The sequence below is a fragment of the Candoia aspera genome, chromosome 6, assembly GCF_035149785.1.
Source record: "Candoia aspera isolate rCanAsp1 chromosome 6, rCanAsp1.hap2, whole genome shotgun sequence".
NCBI lineage: Eukaryota > Metazoa > Chordata > Lepidosauria > Squamata > Boidae > Candoia > Candoia aspera.
The window spans coordinates 26241288-26261284 of record NC_086158.1 but is presented as its reverse complement, the minus strand read 5'-3'; the positions used below and the strand labels follow the sequence as shown (position 1 = coordinate 26261284).

General features: G+C 43.5%; 1 protein-coding gene across 7 annotated transcripts in view; it reads right to left on the bottom strand.

Moving 5' to 3' along the window:
• Positions 1–19997, bottom strand: part of LOC134499773 (glutathione hydrolase-like YwrD proenzyme) — a 50662-nt gene that overhangs the window by 12362 nt on the left and 18303 nt on the right. For all 7 annotated transcript variants that reach the window (XM_063306601.1, XM_063306599.1, XM_063306602.1 and 4 more), the window contains exons 6-7: positions 13727–13879; positions 8305–8392 (exon numbers count right to left, since the gene is read on the bottom strand). In XM_063306601.1, the coding sequence (XP_063162671.1) occupies positions 8305–8392; positions 13727–13879 (241 nt within the window). The remainder of the gene's footprint in view (positions 1–8304; positions 8393–13726; positions 13880–19997) is intronic.

The following is a 19997-nucleotide window of genomic DNA, read 5'->3' as shown; positions in this document are numbered from 1 at the left end:
CTTATCTCAAAGTGATGTTGCCCATCGATCATCACCGGTGAGGGCTGTGGCGTGCTTGGGTGCCATCGAGAGGTGGTTGCCGGTTTCAGGAGGCTGGTGTGGAACACCGGGTGGAGTCTCCGTAGGTTGTGTGGCAGGTCCAAGCGTATTGCTACCGGGTTCACTATTTGCGTGACTCGGAACGGCCCGATGTACTTAGGCCCCAGTTTTTTCGAGGGTTGGGGTGACTTTAGGAATTTGGTGGATAGGTAGACCATATCCCCCGCTTGGAACGTCGGTTGTTGGCGCCGGTGCTTGTCGGCCTGCTCTTTGTAGGCTGCCTGTGCATCCTTCAGCGCCGCCGTGATTATTGGCCATGATTCCGCGATCTTCCGTCCCCAGTCGCTAGCGTCCACCTGGGGTTCCGGGGGTTGAGGTAGCTCCGGTATGGGGACGAAGTCGCGCCCCGAGACTACCTCGAACGGAGTTTTCCCCGTGCTCGTGTGGACGGCGTTGTTGTATGCGACTTCGGCGAACGGGAGCAGTTCAGCCCAGTCGTCTTGGTGATAGTTAGTATATGAGCGTATGAATTGCTCTAAGGTGGCATTGAGGACCTCTGTGGCTCCGTCCGTCTGGGGGTGCCAGGAACTGGATAGGGCCTGTTGGGTCCCCGTCAGCTTTAGGAAGGCCCGCCAGAATTTGGAGGTGAACTGTGTGCCCCTGTCGGTCACCACACGTGCGGGACATCCGTGTAGCCTGTACACGTGGATGAGGAAGAGTTTGGCTAGTTGTTGTGCGGATGGGACCGACGTGCAGGGGATGAAGTGGGCCTGCTTTGAGAAGTAATCCTTCACCACCCAAATGGCCGTTTTCTTCTGGCTGGGTGGGAGGTCCACTATAAAATCCATAGAGATTTCCTCCCATGGGCGGGAGGGTTCTGCCACCCGTTGTAATAGCCCCGCGGGTTTGCCTGGTGCCCGTTTGGCCCTAGCGCACGTTGGGCAGGACGCTACGTATGCTTTTACGTCTTGCCTGAGCGCGGGCCACCAGAATTGACGTCGTGTTAGGTGTAGGGTCTTGAGGAACCCAAAGTGTCCCGCTTGTTTGGCGTCGTGTGACCTATGCAAGATCGCTTGGCGTTGCGAGTCCGGGACATAGATTCTGCCTTCCCCCCATGCCAGGTCCTGTGCCATCGTTACCTTGTCGGGGTTTGCCAGGAACCAGGGGTCGGTTTTGAGGGCGGCGGCGAGGTCCGTGCGCATTCCCCCTGGTAGTTGCGGTTGGCTTCGTCTGGTCGCAGGTTGTCCCGCCGTCGGCTGCGCCGTAGAGTCGAGCTGCCTCCGAGCGCCGCTTCGGGTAGTCACGGCCATCCCCAGTTGCGAGGCGGATAGGACCGTCCCAATGGTGTCTGGGGCGGGCTCTTCGTCTTGGGGCAGTCGGGAGAGGGCGTCGGCCAGGAAGTTCTTTTTGCCCGGCATGAACTTCAGCTGGAAATTAAAGCGGCTGAAGAATTGGGCCCATCGGACCTGTTTTGGGCTAAGGCGTCTGGGCGTTCGTAGGGCCTCGAGGTTCTGGTGGTCAGTCCAGACCTCGAATGGTTGGGTGGCTCCCTCGAGTAGGTGTCGCCATGTTTCTAGCGCCGATTTTACCGCGAAGGCTTCTTTCTCCCAGACGTGCCATCGCCTTTCTGTCTCGGAGAACTTCCTTGACAGGTAGGCGCATGGTTTCAGGAGTCCCGTGGGGTCCTTTTGGAGTAGGATGGCCCCCAGGGAGAAGTCTGAGGCGTCGGCTTGGACCACGAACGGCCGTTCTGGGTCCGGGTGCGCGAGGATTGGCTCCGTGGTGAACAGCGCTTTCAGCTTGTTGAATGCGGTCTGGCACGCGGGAGTCCAATTCAACACTGTGCCCGGGTTCTTGGCGCGTCGGGTGTCCCCCACCCCTTTGGTTTTGAGGAGGTCCGTTAGGGGGAGGGCTATCTCTGCGAACCCCCGGGCGAATGACCTGTAAAAATTCGCGAAGCCGAGGAAGCTCTGGAGTTGGCGTCTGTTGCGGGGGCGCTCCCAGTTTAGCACCGCCTCGACTTTTGCGGGGTCCATTTCTATGCCGTCCCCGGAGATTCGGTACCCCAGGTTGTCTAGGCGCGCTTTGTGAAACTCGCACTTTGTAGGCTTGGCATAGAGCTGCGCCCTTCTGAGCTTGTCGAGGACTTGCCTGACTAGGTTCACATGTTCCTCGTGCGTTTTTGTGTAAATAAGGACGTCGTCGATGTAGACCAGGACCCCTTTGAACAGATGTTCATGCAGTACCTCATTGATGAGCTGCATGAACACCCCAGGGGCCCCCGCGAGTCCGAAGGGCAGCACTTTGTACTGGAAGGCGCCTAGGGGGCAGTTGAACGCAGTCTTCCATTCGTCCCCCTCCCTGATCCGGATGCGATAGTACGCCTCGCGAAGGTCCAATTTGGAAAAGATTTTGCCTGTGGACAGGTGGGCGAGCATGTCCTTCACCAGGGGTAAGGGGTATTTGTTGGACAGGGAAGCCGCGTTTAGGCCCCGGTAGTCGGTGCAGAGCCGTAGGGTGCCGTCTTTCTTCTCCCGGAATAAGACGGGGGCTCTGACCGGTGAGCATGCTGGCTCTATGAATCCCCTGTCTAGGTTTTTATCAATGAACTCCCGGAGGGTTGCCATCTCCTTCGGGGTCATCGAGTAGATCTTTGGTCTAGGTAAGGGGACGTCGGGCAGCAGGTCGATCCGGCAATCCGTCTTGCGGTGGGGGGGTAGTTGGTCAGCTTCCGCCTCTCCGAAGACCTCGGAGAAGTCGGCGTATTGTTCCGGTAGGTCTGCTATGGTAGCGGCGTTGTCCTGTGTAGTCGCCTCCGCTCGTCCTACCGTGGGGTTGGTTCTGCCCGCTGGAACTGGTGCCCGATACTCACCGTCGCCGAATGTGAATGTGCGGGTCTCCCAGTTGATGCGCGGGTTGTTTGTCGCAAGCCATGGCATCCCCAGGACTGCAATGGGCCGTCCGATGTGAGTGACGAACGATGTGCGTTCGGTGTGAGTGCCCATTTGCAGGGTGACCGGCTCGGTTTGCAGCGTGGCTGGTTTCCCTCCCGCTGTAGAGCCGTCCAGCTGGTGGAATGCCAACGGCGTGGGGAGGGGGAAGCAGTGGAGGTCGAATGTGGCGACTAGGTCGGGGTGGATGAGGCTTTTTGAGCACCCCGAGTCCACTAGTGCCGCGGCCGTGGTGGCTCCGTTGCCGGCAGAGAGTTTGATTGCCGCCATTATTACGGGGCTTTCGTCGTTCCGTCGAGGTGGTCCGCGCTGCTGTCCCACCGCCTGCCTCGCAACGCGTTTCAGGGCAGGCGGGGAGCTTTTCCCGCCGGCTGGTCGGGGTCTACGTTATCCTCTTCCCCCCAGTAGGCGTCCCAGCCTTCCTCTGGTGTCGCTGTGGCCACGGTCATTTGGCGGTGAGGGGGCGGCCCCAGGTTGGGTGGTTTGGGGCTAGTTTTCGGGGTGGGTTTAGGCGCACTGGTCGGCGGTCGGTTGGCGAAGCAATCCACCGTCTTGTGCCCCAGTTTGCCACACTTCCCGCAGGGCTCCCGATTGAATTTCTTTTTTGGGTATATGGGGCCGGCCATCCCCACGTGTGGTGCGGGTACCTTTTTGCAGGCATAGTTTGTGTCTTCCGTGGTTGTCATGAGGAAGGTGCGGTGTGCGTGTTCGGCTTTCCCCGCGAGGTGGATCCACCCGTGTAGCGTTTCTGGGTCGTCGCGGTAGAGGGCCCATTGGAGAACGTCGCGATTGAGCCCCCTTTTGAACATTTCCAGCAGGGTGGTCTCGGACCAGTCGCTGACCTTCCCCGCGAGGGCTTTGAACTCCAGGGCGTAGTCTGGGACAGTGCGTGTGCCCTGTTTAAGTCTTTGGAGTGCGCTTTTCGCCCTCACTTTGGCTAGGGGGTCTTCGAAGTAGTTTTTCATCTCATTGATGAAGGCAGGGAAGTTGGCGAGGGCGGGGGAGCTGGACTCGTACAGTTGGACGTACCAGTCCGCCGCCCTGTCTTGTAGTTTGATCGCCACGGCGGCGATCTTGTCGGCTTCGGAGTCGTAGGAGTGTCCGTGCCTCCCCATGAACTCCCTGGCGTTCGTTATGAAGAACGACAGTTTCGTGGGGTTCCCATCGAAGAAGATGGGGAAGTCCTTTGGGGCCCGGGCGTTTTGCGCGGCCCTTCCTCTCGCTTCCCGGCCTGTGGTGTCGTCCGCCTGGGCCGTCTGCTGACCTTCCGCTGGCCCGTGGGGGTTCGGTGCTTCGCTCGGGGTGTGGGCCTGTGCGGGGACGTCGTTGGGTGGCGCGGGGGGCATAAGCGACTGGAGCATGGTCCGGAGTTCCGTCAGTTGGGCCCACATGGCCGCGAGTTCAGCTCGTGCCTCCTCGTCCACGGTCCGCGCCGCCGCTGGGGCCGGTTCCGTCGGTGTGTCGGCGGGGGTGGGTTGCCGGCGGGGTTCCTCCTCCCTCTGCCATTGGTCCGCTTGCTCCGCCGTCTGCTGGGTGTCTCCATCGTCCTCCTCCGTGCTGACCGCCGTTGGGCTGTCGCTCCACGTCCGTTGCTGGGGTGCGATGTGGGGCGCGGGGTCCTCCGCTGGTTTCGGAAGGTGTGTTGCTCCCTCCCGCGGTCGGGTTGCCTCCGTCGCCATCTCCCCTTGGGGTTGGAGCTGCGGCTCGGGTCGGGTGGGGTGGGCGTCCATGGCTCCGGGAGTCCGCGGTGCCTCTGGCCTCAGTCGGTCCTCCTCTGTTTCTTGCCGTGCGGCTCGCCCTCCTTGCCCGCGTCGCTCCGGCTTCATCTTGCTGGTCTTCTCACCGTCTATTCCTCCCGCGGCTCGTTGTCGTCCGGTGGGGCTCGGCGAGGCTGAGTTTATGACTCTCAGCTTTATGTCATGCGCTGCCTACCTTTGAATAATGCTCAAACACTGGTTCGGTGGATCAGGCTCTGGTTTATTCACAGCGCAGGTACAGCGTCGGGAAAAAAGCTGAGAGTGACAGGAGCGCGCCGGTGCGGGGTTTAAATACCCCGCGCCGGTCAGCGCCCCCTCACTCGCGGTCACGTCACCCCCCTTTGTCCAATACGTTGCCCTGCCGGTGGGTGAGGGGTTGCGAGGCCCCGCTGGCGTTCCGGGATCGCCCATCATCGGGTTTTCTATTCATCCGGTGATTGCTGTCAGCTGGGCGATCTCCGTTGTATTAGCGCTGATGGCTTGGGTGTGCTCCGTGATCCGTTTAGCTATTGTTTGTCGGCCGTTAGTCGTTGTGAGTTGATGGCTACTTATCTTGAGCCCCTTCTCCTGTTTCCTTGCTATTGTCATGTGTGCCATTGCGCTGATGACTTCAGCTCAACGGCACTCATGACACTCCACCAGCAACAGAGCATCTCCAGAGATTGTCATTATAGTTTTTAAACTGACAAAAGGGAAGAATATGGATTTTATGAGAAGTAATCATATTAAGTGTATGTAATTAAATTAATTTAATTTTAATTAAATTTAAATATAAATTAAATTTAGTTGTTGTCCCAGGTCCACTCCTTTCTTCTTCTGGCCCTACCATCATACTTTTCAAAAGCCAAGTCCGGACTCTGGCTGGAAAAATATTTGTCTGAGAAACCAAAACAGATGTATGGGACAGCATAGGAGAAAAGTACCATTCTTCCTCTGCTCTATTCCCTTCCATGGACATCCTAATATATTATTTTTATCCCTGACTCTCATGGATTTTCCTCCTCATTCCTATCCACTTGTCTTTTGCCTTTTGGCACTTTTTTGTGGCTACTTCATGTGTTTATTTATGTGTTTACTGTATATACCAAAATGTATATGCTACCTGCTCTTCTGATTCCAGCTGGCTTACAGTATATGAGATAAAACATTAATCAAATCATAAATTCCACCCATGAAAGCTAATCTCTATTGTAAGAAAGACAGGGTTTTCAAGATGGCATTTGGCAGGTTTTTAAAAAATGTTTCACCACAGTAATGCTCTTTCCAAAGCCACTGATATGCTTCAAAAAGCCAATACTTCAGGCTAGCAAGTCTAAATCTGTGATTTCACATTCTTTGTAGTCTTAGCAAAAGACACCAGTGGCCTCACCAACACATTCTCAGCAAGCAGCATTTTAGAATTCTAATTCTGTCATCATCTGGATCGTCAGAATAGGTGGCTAGATTAGAATTGTGCCCTGAACATTCCTGGAGAGCTGGAAGGTGTGCACAAGACAGGTTATGCTACATGTCTATATCAAGAACTATAATTTTCCCCCCCCTATGGAAGTAATTTTACATATATAGCTACTATGTCTCTAGCCTTTAGCACTACAATGATCAATATTTGATCTACAAGAAAAGCTTTGCAATGGTGGAAGAGCTTTGAAATACCAGGAAGTATCTGCTCCTTTTAGAGGGCATCAGAAAAGATGTATGGAAAGAAAGGAGCATTTCTCCTTCACACATGGGGAGAGATAGTAAAGGCTGTAAAAAAAGCTTGGAATCCCACAGGTGTTCCCTGTATGAAAACTGAGGCACTTATAAGAATTAATTTGTCAAATAAGAGTCCTGGAGTGGGGCTGAAGACTGTTATTACTTAACAGCATGCCATATTCTTAATTAATAATAAGTGTTCTACGATCAAATAATTACTTCCATTCATTACTATTCCAAGGTTTATTAAAATGTGATAAACAACATGATAAATATTCATCTATATTCTACTAAAACTCTCATTGTGTTTATCTGTTTGTCTGTTTATACCCACAAGTTAGCCCAAACAGTGCACTATACCACAACAATTTTTGAATCAAGGTACCTAAAATTGGCCAACTTAGAATGCATAAAACATCAGGACCCATTACTCCTGTGGAATTGAAATTTCCACGATGTTCAGACCAGTTTCATTTGCAGAGTTGTGTCCATTGCAGCGTTCCCACAGTCACATGATTTCCAACTCTCCCTGCCAACTTCCCACAAGCAAAGTCAATGGGGAAGCCGACAGGAAGTCAGAAGTCACTCCTCCTCTCTCTGCTTTTTTGCCTGCCCTTGATCTTTCTGTTTCTCTGTTTAGGTAAGTAAATATTGACTTATTATTGAAGTTTGCTTGACATTACAATTATTTTTCTATTTATGATATACACTCTTCTTAGATGATCATGGGGCCATCCAGCGCTGGGGTAAAAAAAATATGGTCAGCCTAAAATTTAATGTTCATTCTGGTCACATCAGACTGCACTACCTTCCTCTCAAAGATGATATATGTCTTGCAATGGAAAGAGGGGAGTATTTCTCCTTCAAAAACATGGAGAGAGATACTGAGGGCTGTAAAAAGAGCCTGGAATCCCACAGGTGTTCCCTATATGAAAACTGAAAACATGTCACAGGGTTGTCTAGTATAAAGCTAAAAATACTAAATTACATCTGTATAGTACACAGAGACTGTAATTTATTGGGCAATTAATTTATTGGGCAATTAAAACATCTACCACTCCAATATTCCACCAGCATAGTCCAAAATAGAACCCGAATTAATTCATATCTAACAGAAAAGAACTCTCTTGGGAACCACCTTATATAGTTTTTAATTCTACTATGCCAAAGTGAGGGGATAGAATTCTTCATATCTTCCAAATACATTTTGGCATCTTCAGGATATATATTTTATTTTATTTTATTTATTTTAATAAAATAAAATCAGAAACTTCCAAGTTTTCCAAGTTTTTTTGAAATTTACTGCGGGGGGTGTTACATGATTAGGGATTTTTTTGTAATATAAAAATATAAAATTTATTTTTATTTCTAAAAAGGCTTAATTACTGTACCTCCTGTATTAATTGATGTGCATGGGTATTTCTATGTTTCTATGAACATTATTGTGATTTATATAAATAAAGTCTCGCTCAAATTATGCTTGAGTGAGTCCAGGGAACTAAATGGAATGTTAAACTTGTTTCCTTGGCAACCACACAGAAGCAATTTGCCATTGCCTTTTCTCAATTTTTTTCCCCCAATTTCCCAGCTTAGTCTATAATACCCTGTGTGGTTTCTACTGCTTTAAGCGAACAGCTATTAAACTTGCTGACATAGCCAAATTTTGTCAATCTTTTGCATAGTCCTATAAATAAGTCTCACTGTCATTGGTCCTGCATTCAGTATAAAGTCAATCTGACAGATGATTTTTTTCCTCTTCTTTTCCTAAATTAGAAACATCTGGCATTTTTTCCTTTCCCGTTTTAATGTTCTTATTGTTTTCAAGAAACGACAGGTACACACAAATTAGAAGCTGATCATACCTTTCAAACTGAAATTTTCTAAAATATTCAGGGCTAATAAAGTTGTGATTCCTTGCCCATTTGGAGGAATTTCCCAAATATTCATGCCCTAAAAAACAATTGACATTATTTAATATTGACCATCAAAAAAGTAAAGAAAAACTTTTCCTAAGACTCTGATGCAATTCTATATGAAAATCTTTCCTTATTTATTTTTCAACTAAGAATATGTAGCACATGTTAACATATAACATGTGTTACCTATTCTTAATAAATAATCAAATATGTATTGTTGCTTAAATGCAAATAACATCAAATAAACATTGCTAATTTTTAAGCAACATATATATATATATATATATATATATATATATAGATATAGATATGCATGCATGCATGCATGCATGCATGCATGTATCAATACAGCATGTATTTAAATTCCCAAACAGATTATATGCTTGTGTCAATTAAATATTTGTTTATAATAAACACCTATAAAGTTTCACAGATATTTTTTGAAAACATTTCTGAAGAGACTGCATACACAAGGACAGATAACAATGAAATGCATCTTTCTAATAGATTCTGACAACTTCTAGGAATATACATTTAAAAAGCAGTCAAGTAATGACTTTAAAAAACAGAGGGTTTGGGTCAAGGTGCAACTATTAATAATACATTTTTCATTAATCTACAAGTGTTTGATCCTTTTAAACACATGATTTTTTATTCAATACCTTTGTGGTCCTAACATGACTGTTAGGTGTAATACTATGCCAGGGTTTTAAGATACTGTTTTTGGCATGACTAAAGAACCTGGCACACTTTTCCTAATGATCAAGTATATAAGCCTTTCTTTTTCTTATGTGTCTTTTATGGTGTCATGGTTTCTCATAGTATACTGGGTAGCCAACACAGCTGTCACACTCTGAACTCCTTGCAGGCTATTTGATACCCATGAACAAGAGCTGAATAAACAGGTTCATACACCTGCCAAAACATTGAGTTTTGCCATCACTTTCCTTCTGTAATATGAAGAGCTCTGAAACTTGAAAAGGGGCCTCATAAACGTTGAGTACATCTCTTTTATTTGATTCAGTTTCCCAAACCATCACTCTTCTCACCTTTTATTTACTGAAGGCTAACTTCATAACAAACATCATCATCTGGGGGCTATATGAAATTTGTCATTATGAAGCGCAAGATTGCCTGCTACAAAATCCATTTGGAAGCTACCAGAGAAATAGTTATACCCTGCTTTATTGTTATGTTCATATGTTTTCTTTGGCTGGGCCTGAAGAATATAAATGTCCAAGCTTTTGATTCTTACATTAACGTTTTAGACCACATGTACTAAATTTTATTGACATAAACTCTATAAATTTCAATATTGCCATGAGTTTGTCATTGAGTTCTAGGTGTCTCTTCATAACACAACAACTAAAACATTAGAAAGAAGGGGCTAACATTTTATTTATATATATATATATATATATATATATATATATATATATATATATATATATCCCACCTTTATTATTTTTATAAATAACTCAAGGCGGCGAACATACCTATTACTCCTTCCTCCTCCTATCTTCCCCACAACAACCACCCTGTGAAGTGAGTTGGGCTGAGAGAGAGGGACTGGCCCAAAGTCATCCAGCTGGCTTTCAGGCCTAAGGCGGGACTAGAATTCACAGTCTCCTGGTTTCTAGCCCAGCATCTTAACCACGAGACCAAACTGGATTATGGGAAACTAGAGATATTTATACTTTAAATCAACCTATTATCAGTCAAGCTTTTAAACCACTTGAGTTATTACAAGAGAAAAGTAAATTGCCTAAAATTGAAAAATAGCAATATATTCAATTAAAGCATATTTTGATTTCATACTTAGCCCAGCTGCATTAACAACACCTGCAACTTCCAAATTACTATCAGCACTGGAGTATGTTTTGGTTTAGTCCATATAAACAATTAAAAGAATATTATTTATTTATTAGAGTAGTTATTTGCAAGAACTCTGGAATAAACAGTTGGAATATTCCATATTAACAAATCAAAAGCTAAGAGTCTCTCATGATTTTAAGGTGAAGCTAATTCAACACTGTTTATGTTTACTGGAAACTTCAGGAATGTTTAAAAAGGAGTGACAAATAACTCCATTATGCTGGAAGTTTAAAATGGTTAAGGGAACATTTATTCACATTTTATATATTTGTCCCAATATTATAGATGAGCTCTGCTGTTCTTGATGTGCTTTTTTTCTGTAAGTGAGGTTATTGTTTATCCTTGGGTGGAGTTCTTGGTGCTCAGACTGATGATGTTACCTAGTTGGGTAATGAAATATCTGCAAGCAAACAACCAAGCTCAGTGAGCACCAAGAACTCCACAGTTCAATCCTGAGCTACCAATATCCTTGGGTGCTTGGCATTATATATTGTGGGCTGTTCTGTGTTCTTAATCCTTGTAAGCTGCCCAGAGTCACTTGGGTGAGATGGGCAGCTATATAAATCCTCTGTCTGTCTGTCTGTCTATCTATCTTATATGATACGTGCTTGCTCCATTACTTGTTTGGTTTCTTAATATGGTTATTACAAAGATCAGCGAAATTTTATTTATGAATTAAATACCAACAATTTGAAATGTATCACCCTATGCCCCCTTTCTTATAGAACATCTTGCTTCCAGAGATCCAAATGACACCATCCCTCAATGTTTTGGAAGACAGTAAAGACAGGGCTCTTCTATAAGACCTTTGAGGTTTGAGGAATGTAGGAATCACCCTGATGCAAGATCTGTATGACTTATTTTGGGGAAAATAGGTTAATGCTTTATATTTTTATGGATCTTACATGTTTTTAAACTGCTAAGAGACTGGATAGAGTTGGTGGTAGTTTTATTTACTGTATATATGGTAAATAATACTCCTGTAAATACAGAATTATGGATTTACTGAACTTGGGGTGAGGGTCAGCAAAAAAATACTACTTTTCAAAAGTGGAGACAGTGTGATCCTGATGTATAATTTTGTATCATGAAGATGTGTTCACTTTTCTTTTATGAGTTTGCTCTCTATCAATGTAATTGAAAGACTGATGAGTATTAATTCATATGGTGTGTTTAAAAATTGGGCTAATTCTCTACGTGTGACAAAATGTTTTTTCTCCTTTTTCTCTCTCATCTTTTTTTCTTTCTTATATATTAAAGCAATAAAATTAGATAAAGAATTTAAAACAACATATTACTTCATTATGTAAATTTTAAATTTAGTTTATCAAGTCTCCTTTAAGATAGCAATGCAACCGTGCCAATACAGTATGTATTTAGCTTATAACTTCAAAGAGTTAGAGGCATAAAATTGTGCATAAGTACTGGAGCTAGTTTTGAGGAACACTTGTTTTATATCACCCCATTTACATCAGCTGCAGGAGACTCTTCACAGAAAGTTTTGATCTCCAAGCGTCTATTTCTCATTTGCTCGGGAAACAGTCAAAGCTGCATTTAATTTGCAAGATCTGTATTTATTCAGGATATGGATCTTTGCCAAAGATTTACTGATAGTGCTATGGGGAAAAACACCAAAAAGAGGTTATAGAACAAAGGCAGGAGTGAAATCCCAAGAATGACCTGGCAAGGAAAATTCCTTTTCTTTCTAGTCTTGGCTATATGACTGGAAATAACTCCTTTGAAGTGTAGAGAAAAACACACTGAGTCAAGTATTCTTGTTTATGGAAATTTCTAAGGTAGAAAGAACACAAAAAGGGAACTACCATGCAGAAAAGCCTCCTGATTTTTACATTTTTGGTTTTGGCCTATATTCAACAGTTCCTGAAGTTAAGTCTCATTTAACTTAAGTGATTTTACTAAGTTTTGAGTTTAATCTTTAACAATTAATAACAAGAATACAGGCAGTCCTCATTTAGCGACCACAGTTGGGACCAGCAAGTTGGTCATTAAGTGAAGCAGCCACCATGTGAAACATCACAATTTTATGATCTTACTTCAGCTTTCCTTTGCTTTACAGACCTGCAAAGGTCATAAACGTGAGGACTGATCGCAAAGTTACTTTTTCATCACTGTCGTAACTGTGAATGGTCACTAAATAAGAAAGTTGTTAAATGAGGACTAACTGTAATGGAGAATACACAGACAGAAAGACAGGCATAGAAAAAATATGTATTTTATGTTATATCTTTTTCTTTTATGAAAAAGATGCCTCTGTGCTGAAAGTGAAAATGATTTGTCATCTTACTAATATTCCATAGCTGATATTTTACTGCTACAGCATTCCAGTTGCAACTCTCATTTTTTCTGGACAGTACACAAGCATCCATTCATTAGGCAGAGCATGAAAAAGAGTCAGAAATAATAAACTAAAAAGTTAAAGGCAGAAGATAAAAGGAAAGAAAACCCAACTAAATCTAGTTTACATTAACATCTTTCACTGTACCTTTCCATACCTGTCTAGCTTTGCAAGCCATTCTTGCTTCTACTGTACTGTATCCATGTGCCATTTTGTATGGCCCTTCGTTCCTTAGAATAGCGTAACATCATGTTGGCAAAGGCTGTACTATAGAGTATTCAAATAGACTAAGAACAACTTGCTCCATGTTTAGAAGTAAAGCCAAATTACTTCCTCATCAGAAAAACTCATCACGGAAGAATCATATAAGCATCTGTGTGGTCAAAGAAGCTCTTTTGATACCATCCAATCACCCTTTCCATTCTTTGCCTTTGTATCTCATCACTTGAACTTTCACTTTCTGCTGGTGACAATAATGGCTGAAAGAAGAATGGAGGATGACTGCTCTGGTATTTCCTAGGGCCATGTCAGCTTTTCATTCTAGCACACTGTGACAAAAAGTGACAGTGGGGTTGAAAGGAAAAGAGGAGGTTGGGAATCTGGGTCACGGTGTGAAGTGGAGGGAATGTAACTAGAATCTCTTTCTGGCTCAGAATGAAATCTAATACAGTGGAGACTTCAGATTTGAAGTAATCATTACATTCCCCTGAAACTTCTATCTAGGTTCTACAGTACTCAAACCCTATCTATCACATTAAAGCACCACATTAAACCATAGGGCCTGATTCGTGCAAATGTATCAACTTGTATACCCTGGAAAGCATAGTTAGCAAACCACCTACAGTATTTGTGGATTTGAGTTATGTATGTTACCCGGAAAATTTAGACATAAACCTAAAACAAGTTACTTTTCTCTAATTAGTTCTTGGCAGGTGCAGCCTGCACCTGCATCCAGATGACAAAAGACAAGCTGTTGACCAGAAGGCGAGAGCTCAGAAGGAGGAGCCGGTGGTTACAGCTGCACTAACTCAACTCAGCCAGCTCAGCTTGATAATTAAACTAGATCTCTGTATCTATTACGATTAGGGATTCACAAGTTGCAAAGCACTGCACATTAGTTTTTTAAGTCTGGCATACCTTGTAATTTGTGACAATAGGTTCAACTTCTTCGGTGACATGATTTTTCAGGTCTCCTAAATCCATTACTCCACCGTTACTCTGAATAACATCCACAATTGCTTTAGCCACATGGCCTTCATAGAACCCTCTTTTGCCAGATTTTGCCAACTCCTGGGGAATAAGAAGACTCTAAATTACAAAATCTAAAGAATACTACCGTGATGTCCTTGGGCATTTCTGAATGGCATCTTGTCATGTTCACCATTTCAATGTGTTGTTAACATCGTAACGTTTCACATGTCAAACCCTTTTACATGCTTGAACGTTTGCTGGTATTTTCCATTATTGCTGTGCTCCTTATTTTGCTACTTTGGAATGTATGTTTGGGTTTGCAACTCTGTTCAAGGTTACTTTCCCAGGCAGATGTAACGGTTGCTAGCACCTGGGAGGGGGTGGTTGCTAACGAGCGCTCGGGGCGGGACTGGGTTGGAAGTAAGGCTTTTAAGTTTGTATTTGGCGCGCTTTTGCTCATTCTCAGCTTTCTCTGTATTTGCATACTATTCCTTTAATAAATCAGTTATCTTTAAGCCCAGGCTTGTGAGACTGAGTATTTGGGATTAGGCAACCATTACACATCTTTTCATAATGCTTCTTTGGCACCTTTCAGTTGAATAAAACATGGAGAGTAGAGATTACTATGCTGTGCTTCAATCTATACAATTTAATTTTAATTCATGTATATCTGCAGTGACCCAAATGATATTGGGTCACTTTCCCCGTTACTGGATGATTCATTTAGCTTGCAGATGTCTGGTATGTTAAAGGTGTGCATATCAGAGAGCTGAATAAAAACTCATATATAGAAGCACTGTTTGCCTTCGGTTATAGTCCAATTGAGAGCCAGCTTGGTGTAGTGATTAAGGCATCAGGCTAGAAACTGGGAGACTGTGAGTTCTATTCCCAGGGAAAAGGGAAAAAAAGAACAGGTCAGGCATAGGATGACAAGTACTAACTGACTGTAATGGCGAACACATGACTGAGACAGAACTGCTGCAAAAGTTGTAAATGAGGGCATTGGTCACAAAGTTACTTTTTCATCATTGTCATAACTGCAAATGGTCACTGTCCAAGGCAATCATTAAACGAGGACTACCTTTATAGAAATAACAACAGATACTGAAATAAACTAGGAGCCAGTTTGGTCTAGTGGTTAAGGCAATGGGCTAGAAACCAGGAGACTGAGAGTTCTAGTCCCGCCTTAGGCATGAAAGCCGGCTGGGTGACCTTGGGCCGGTCACTCTCTCTCAGCCCAACCCACCTCACAGGGTTGTTGTTGTGGGGAAAATAGGAGGAGGAAGGAGTATTAAGTATATTCCCCACCTTGAGTTATTTATAAAAATAATAATAAAGGCGGGATAGAAAATAAATAAATAAATAAACTAGCAAGTAATAAGCTCTTCAAAAGCATGAAGAGCTTTTGCATGAAGTTGCACAAAGTCATTCAGAGAAGACTAGCTCTTATTCATCAGCCATTGCCAGTAAAGTGTCAGTTTGTTGCAGTGTCTCTAAGAAATGTTTGCAGAAATTTATTTTTACTTCTAAGAGACTGCCACAGATGGGTTAAGACATGCTAAACCATAGGCTGTTTATACTATGGTTGTATACCACAGTATGGTATACTATGGTTTATACTATGTCATACTAAATTAACCATAGGTGATTCATACAAGCCATAAAACATGGTTTACAAGTCACAATGGCTTAGGTTACATCACACAGTTAAGGCAAAATCAAATACACTACATTATGGCTTGGTGTAACATGGGAACCCAGCTATAAAGTGTAGAGTCTATTTAGAACACAATTCAGCAGTTAATTGGACCTTAAACAGCCCAGTCATCTTTTCTGTAGGTTGTTATTACTATTTGTTTCCAACTTGCAGAGTTAAATCATATTATAATTTTCTGGAAGCACACAATAAGCCAAGAGAGTAAGCTAATCTGAGTATTCCTTGCTTATGCAGACATCCCTGAGTAAGGCTGCCAGCCGGTGTAACAAGTGAGAATTACACCACAAAAATAACTTGGTTCACATATAATAGAACATCATCTTTGGGTATCAAGTTAATGAGACTTGGACATGCGTACATCCCTCTGTCCCCTGCCACTTCTTTTCCATGATTCCACTGCCTCCTAATGTCCTATTTTATAGGAAGTCATGTTTTCCTGTTTCTTCTGAACTGACAAACAATGGTACTTTCCCTTCAAGCTAGAACTAGAATCCATAAACAAAATGGTAAGACTAAAAAAATAATTTGGATTCATATTAACTGTTCTAGATTTATACAGTCATTTGAGATGAAGAATGTCATAGCATTTTTTTCATGGGGCGGCAATAAAATATAATAATTGTGTATCAGGGTCACTGTAACATTACAGAGCATGCAATATATATGTCGCTTCAAAAGGAAAACAGCACAAGTGGTGCTTACGTACACAAAAGAAAACCGCCCTGCCTTTTGACCTAATTCTTAGAAAAAGCCACGTCAATCTCAATAACTCAAAAGGGATGGCAAATTGTTGGTACCTGGTACCACCAAGAAAAAAAGGCATGTGTCATCCCATATATTCAGTCAAACAGGAATATCATTCACCATGTGGTGCATTACCACCTGGCACCAAATTGTTAAATATTAACAAGATGCAATCAGCAACTAGGAAACTGAATAGGTGAACAGTTTCACCTAATACATTGATTCTCAACAGTCACATATTATATAGCATTAGAAACAAATATAATTCCGATAGAAGATAATATACGTAGCTCAGGGTTGAACTGTGGAGTCCTTGGTGCTCTTTGAGCTTGGTTGTTTGCTTGTAGATGTTTCATTACCCATCTGGAGAAAGTGCCTGGATTATCCTAACCCTACCTACCATATGCTAGGGACATTAATCAGAGTTTGTTTTCCCTATCGATAGGGAAGACTTGTGGGAGAAGCGAAAGGAAACCAGGGAATCCACCAGTTACTGCCCTGAAAGTGCCCCACATTAAACTGGGTTAAGGCAGAAACACCACCCAGCCTTCTTACTTACCTACAACAAAGGTATGCTGTGGGGGAAGCACAATTCATGTCAACATAGTTTTCTGTTGAATCAAGAATGGCAGAAACTCATGTTAATGTCATTCATCTGGCTGGACTCTTAGACCTTTCTTCTACCCATACCTCCTACCTTCTCAAAGAATTCCAAGCAAAACATACAACCACAACATGTTCCTTCTGCCCACATTGATATCCATGGATACTTCTGCTAACAACTGTCAGCCAATAGACTTAATGTTTCTTACATTAAACAACATTCTCATCTTGTAAAACTCACTACACACTACTCTAAATGCAAGGAATAGATAGATGCACAGAAATGGGGGGGGCAGTAACAAAATAATTATAAATGTGTCATTTAATAAAATAACTTGAATGCACATTGAAAAATGGATAAGCAAATAAGCCTCTCTCCCACAAAAAAGAGTTTAAAAAGTAAGCAATCTGACACCATCAATACATTTTTCCCTGTGCCATTTACTGATTTCTATGGCATTTATCTCTGAACACTTTTTCAACATTACGTAAGTCTCAGGATGAGGTTAAAAAGCAGTATCTGTCAGACCGGGATACTAAGATTTATAATTAGCTAAAAAATGAAAATGGGAGATGCTGCTGAATAGCATCCAGACATGGCCTCCTAATCTCTTAGGTTTTTCAAAACTAAGTTAGCCAGGAAGCAAATTCAATTGCTGTGGAAATAAAATTAAATTTGATGTACATTATTGCCATGCTACATGAATTTCCCTGTATCACATGATATATCCCTCGTTTGATAAATATCAGCCTTCAATGTTTCTCAAAGACTACAGATCTTGGTTCCAACCAAGAGACCCAGAAGGAGCCAGGCAGCAGAAGTGGGTCAGTGAGGGTCAAATTCTATGTGAACACTGTCCTGATTCCTCTCTGTGTTCAAGATATAATTAAAAGGCCACTTCTTAAATGACATTTAACTTCCTTTTCAAATTAGAGTTTGAAAGAGATAAGGGATAACTCAACATTAAATTGTGTACCCCAAACACTAGAATCTGATGTTGTGCTCTTTGCAGGCTTGTGCAGAATGAGTTTCACAATGAGTTACAGTCTTGACATGTGGAGTCCTTAGCGCTCTCTGAGCTTGTTTTCTTGCAGACATTTCATTGCCTGACTAGGCAACATCTTCAGTGCTGGAAGGGAGTGGGGTTTGCTCTCTGTTTATATACAGTAGCTTGCCCTGACAGTGTTGGTGGAGGTGTTGTTCTCTCCTTGGCAGTTCCTTGATTAGGCTGCTGCTTACTGCTTGATTGTTTGACTGAGTGGGTCGTTCCTTGATTAGGGTATTGTATAGTGCTTGTTTGTTCATCAGGTGTTAATCCTGGTGCTAATCTTTGCGCATCTGGGTATTGATTGCTGGCAAGCAGGTGTTCTAGTCTTGTTTCCTTTGTAGCTTTTTTATCGTCTCTTTTGAATGGTATGTAAATGTTGTTTACCTCTATGTGCCTCTTGATGGTGGACTTGTCTGAGTGCTAAGCTTCCAGGAATTTCCTAGCGTTTTTGGATTTAGCTTGGTCTAGGATGCTCACCTTCAGCAAAGCATCATTACCTTGTTGTGGTGCTGGAGCTTGAGCACCTCAATGATGCCATGAGCTAAACCGTGAAGGGCCACCCAAGATGGGAAGGTCATGACAGAGAGGTCAGACTAAATGCGATCCCTGGGGAAGGTAATGGCAACCCACCCCAGTATTCTTGCCGTGAAAACTAAATGGATCAGTACAACCAGAGATATGTCGGTATACCATCGGAAGATGAGACCCCCAGGTCGGAAGATGGTCAAAATGCTACTGGGGAGGAACAGAGGATGAGTTCAACTAGCCCCAGACATGATGACGCAGCTAGCTCAAAGCCGAAAGGACGGCTAGCGGCCGACAGTGCTGGTGGTGAATGGCGAATCCAATGTTCTAAGGATCAACACACCATTGGAACCTGGAATGTAAGATCTATGAGCCAGGGCAAATTGGATGTGGTTATTGGTGAGATGTCAAGATTCAAGATAGACATTTTGGGTGTCAGTGAACTGAAATGGACTGGAATGGGCCACTTCTCATCAAATGACCACCAGATCTACTACTGTGGACAAGAGGACCACAGAAGAAATGGAGTAGCCTTCATAATTAATAGTCAAGTGGCTAAAGCAGTGCTTGGATATAATCCAAAAAACGATAGAATGATCTCAATTTGAATTCAGGGCAAGCCATCTAACATCACAGTGATCCAAATATACGCCCCAGCCACAGATGCTGAAGAAGCTGAAGTAGAGCAGTTCTATGAAGATCTGCAGCACCTACTTTGACTGTGTGGACCATAACAAATTGTGGCAAGTTCTTAGCGGTATGGGGATACCAAGTCATCTTGTCTGCCTCCTGAAGAATCTGTATAACGACCAAGTAGCAACAGTAAGAACAGACCACAGAACAATGGACTGGTTTAAGATTGGGAAAGGAGTATGGCAGGGCTGTATACTCTCATCCTACCTATTCAACTTGTACGCAGAACACATCATGCAACATGCTGGGCTTGAGGAATCCAAGGCTGGAGTTAAAATCGCTGGAAGAAACATTCACAATCTCAGATATGCAGATGATACCACTTTGATGGCTGAAAGCGAAGAGGAACTGAGGAGCCTTATGATGAAGGGGAAAGAAGAAAGTGCAAAAGCTGGCTTGCAGCTAAACCTCAAAAAAACCAAGATTATGGCAACCAGCTTGATTGATAACTGGCAAATAGAGGGAGAAAATGTAGAAGCAGTGAAAGACTTTGTATTCCTAGGTGCAAAGATTACTGCAGATGCTGACTGCAGTCAGGAAATCAGAAGACGCTTAATCCTTGGGAGAAGAGCAATGACAAATCTCGATAAAATAGTTAAGAGCAGAGACATCACACTAACAACAAAGGTCCGCATAGTTAAAGCAATGGTGTTCCCTGTAGTAACATATGGCTGCGAGAGCTGGACCATAAGGAAGGCTGAGAGAAGGAAGATAGATGCTTTGGAACTGTGGTGTTGGAGGAAAATTCTGAGAGTGCCTTGGACTGCAAGATCAAACCAGTCCATCCTCCAGGAAATAAAGCCAGACTGCTCACTTGAGGGAATGATATTAAAGGCAAAACTGAAATACTTTGGCCACATCATGAGAAGACAGGACAGCCTGGAGA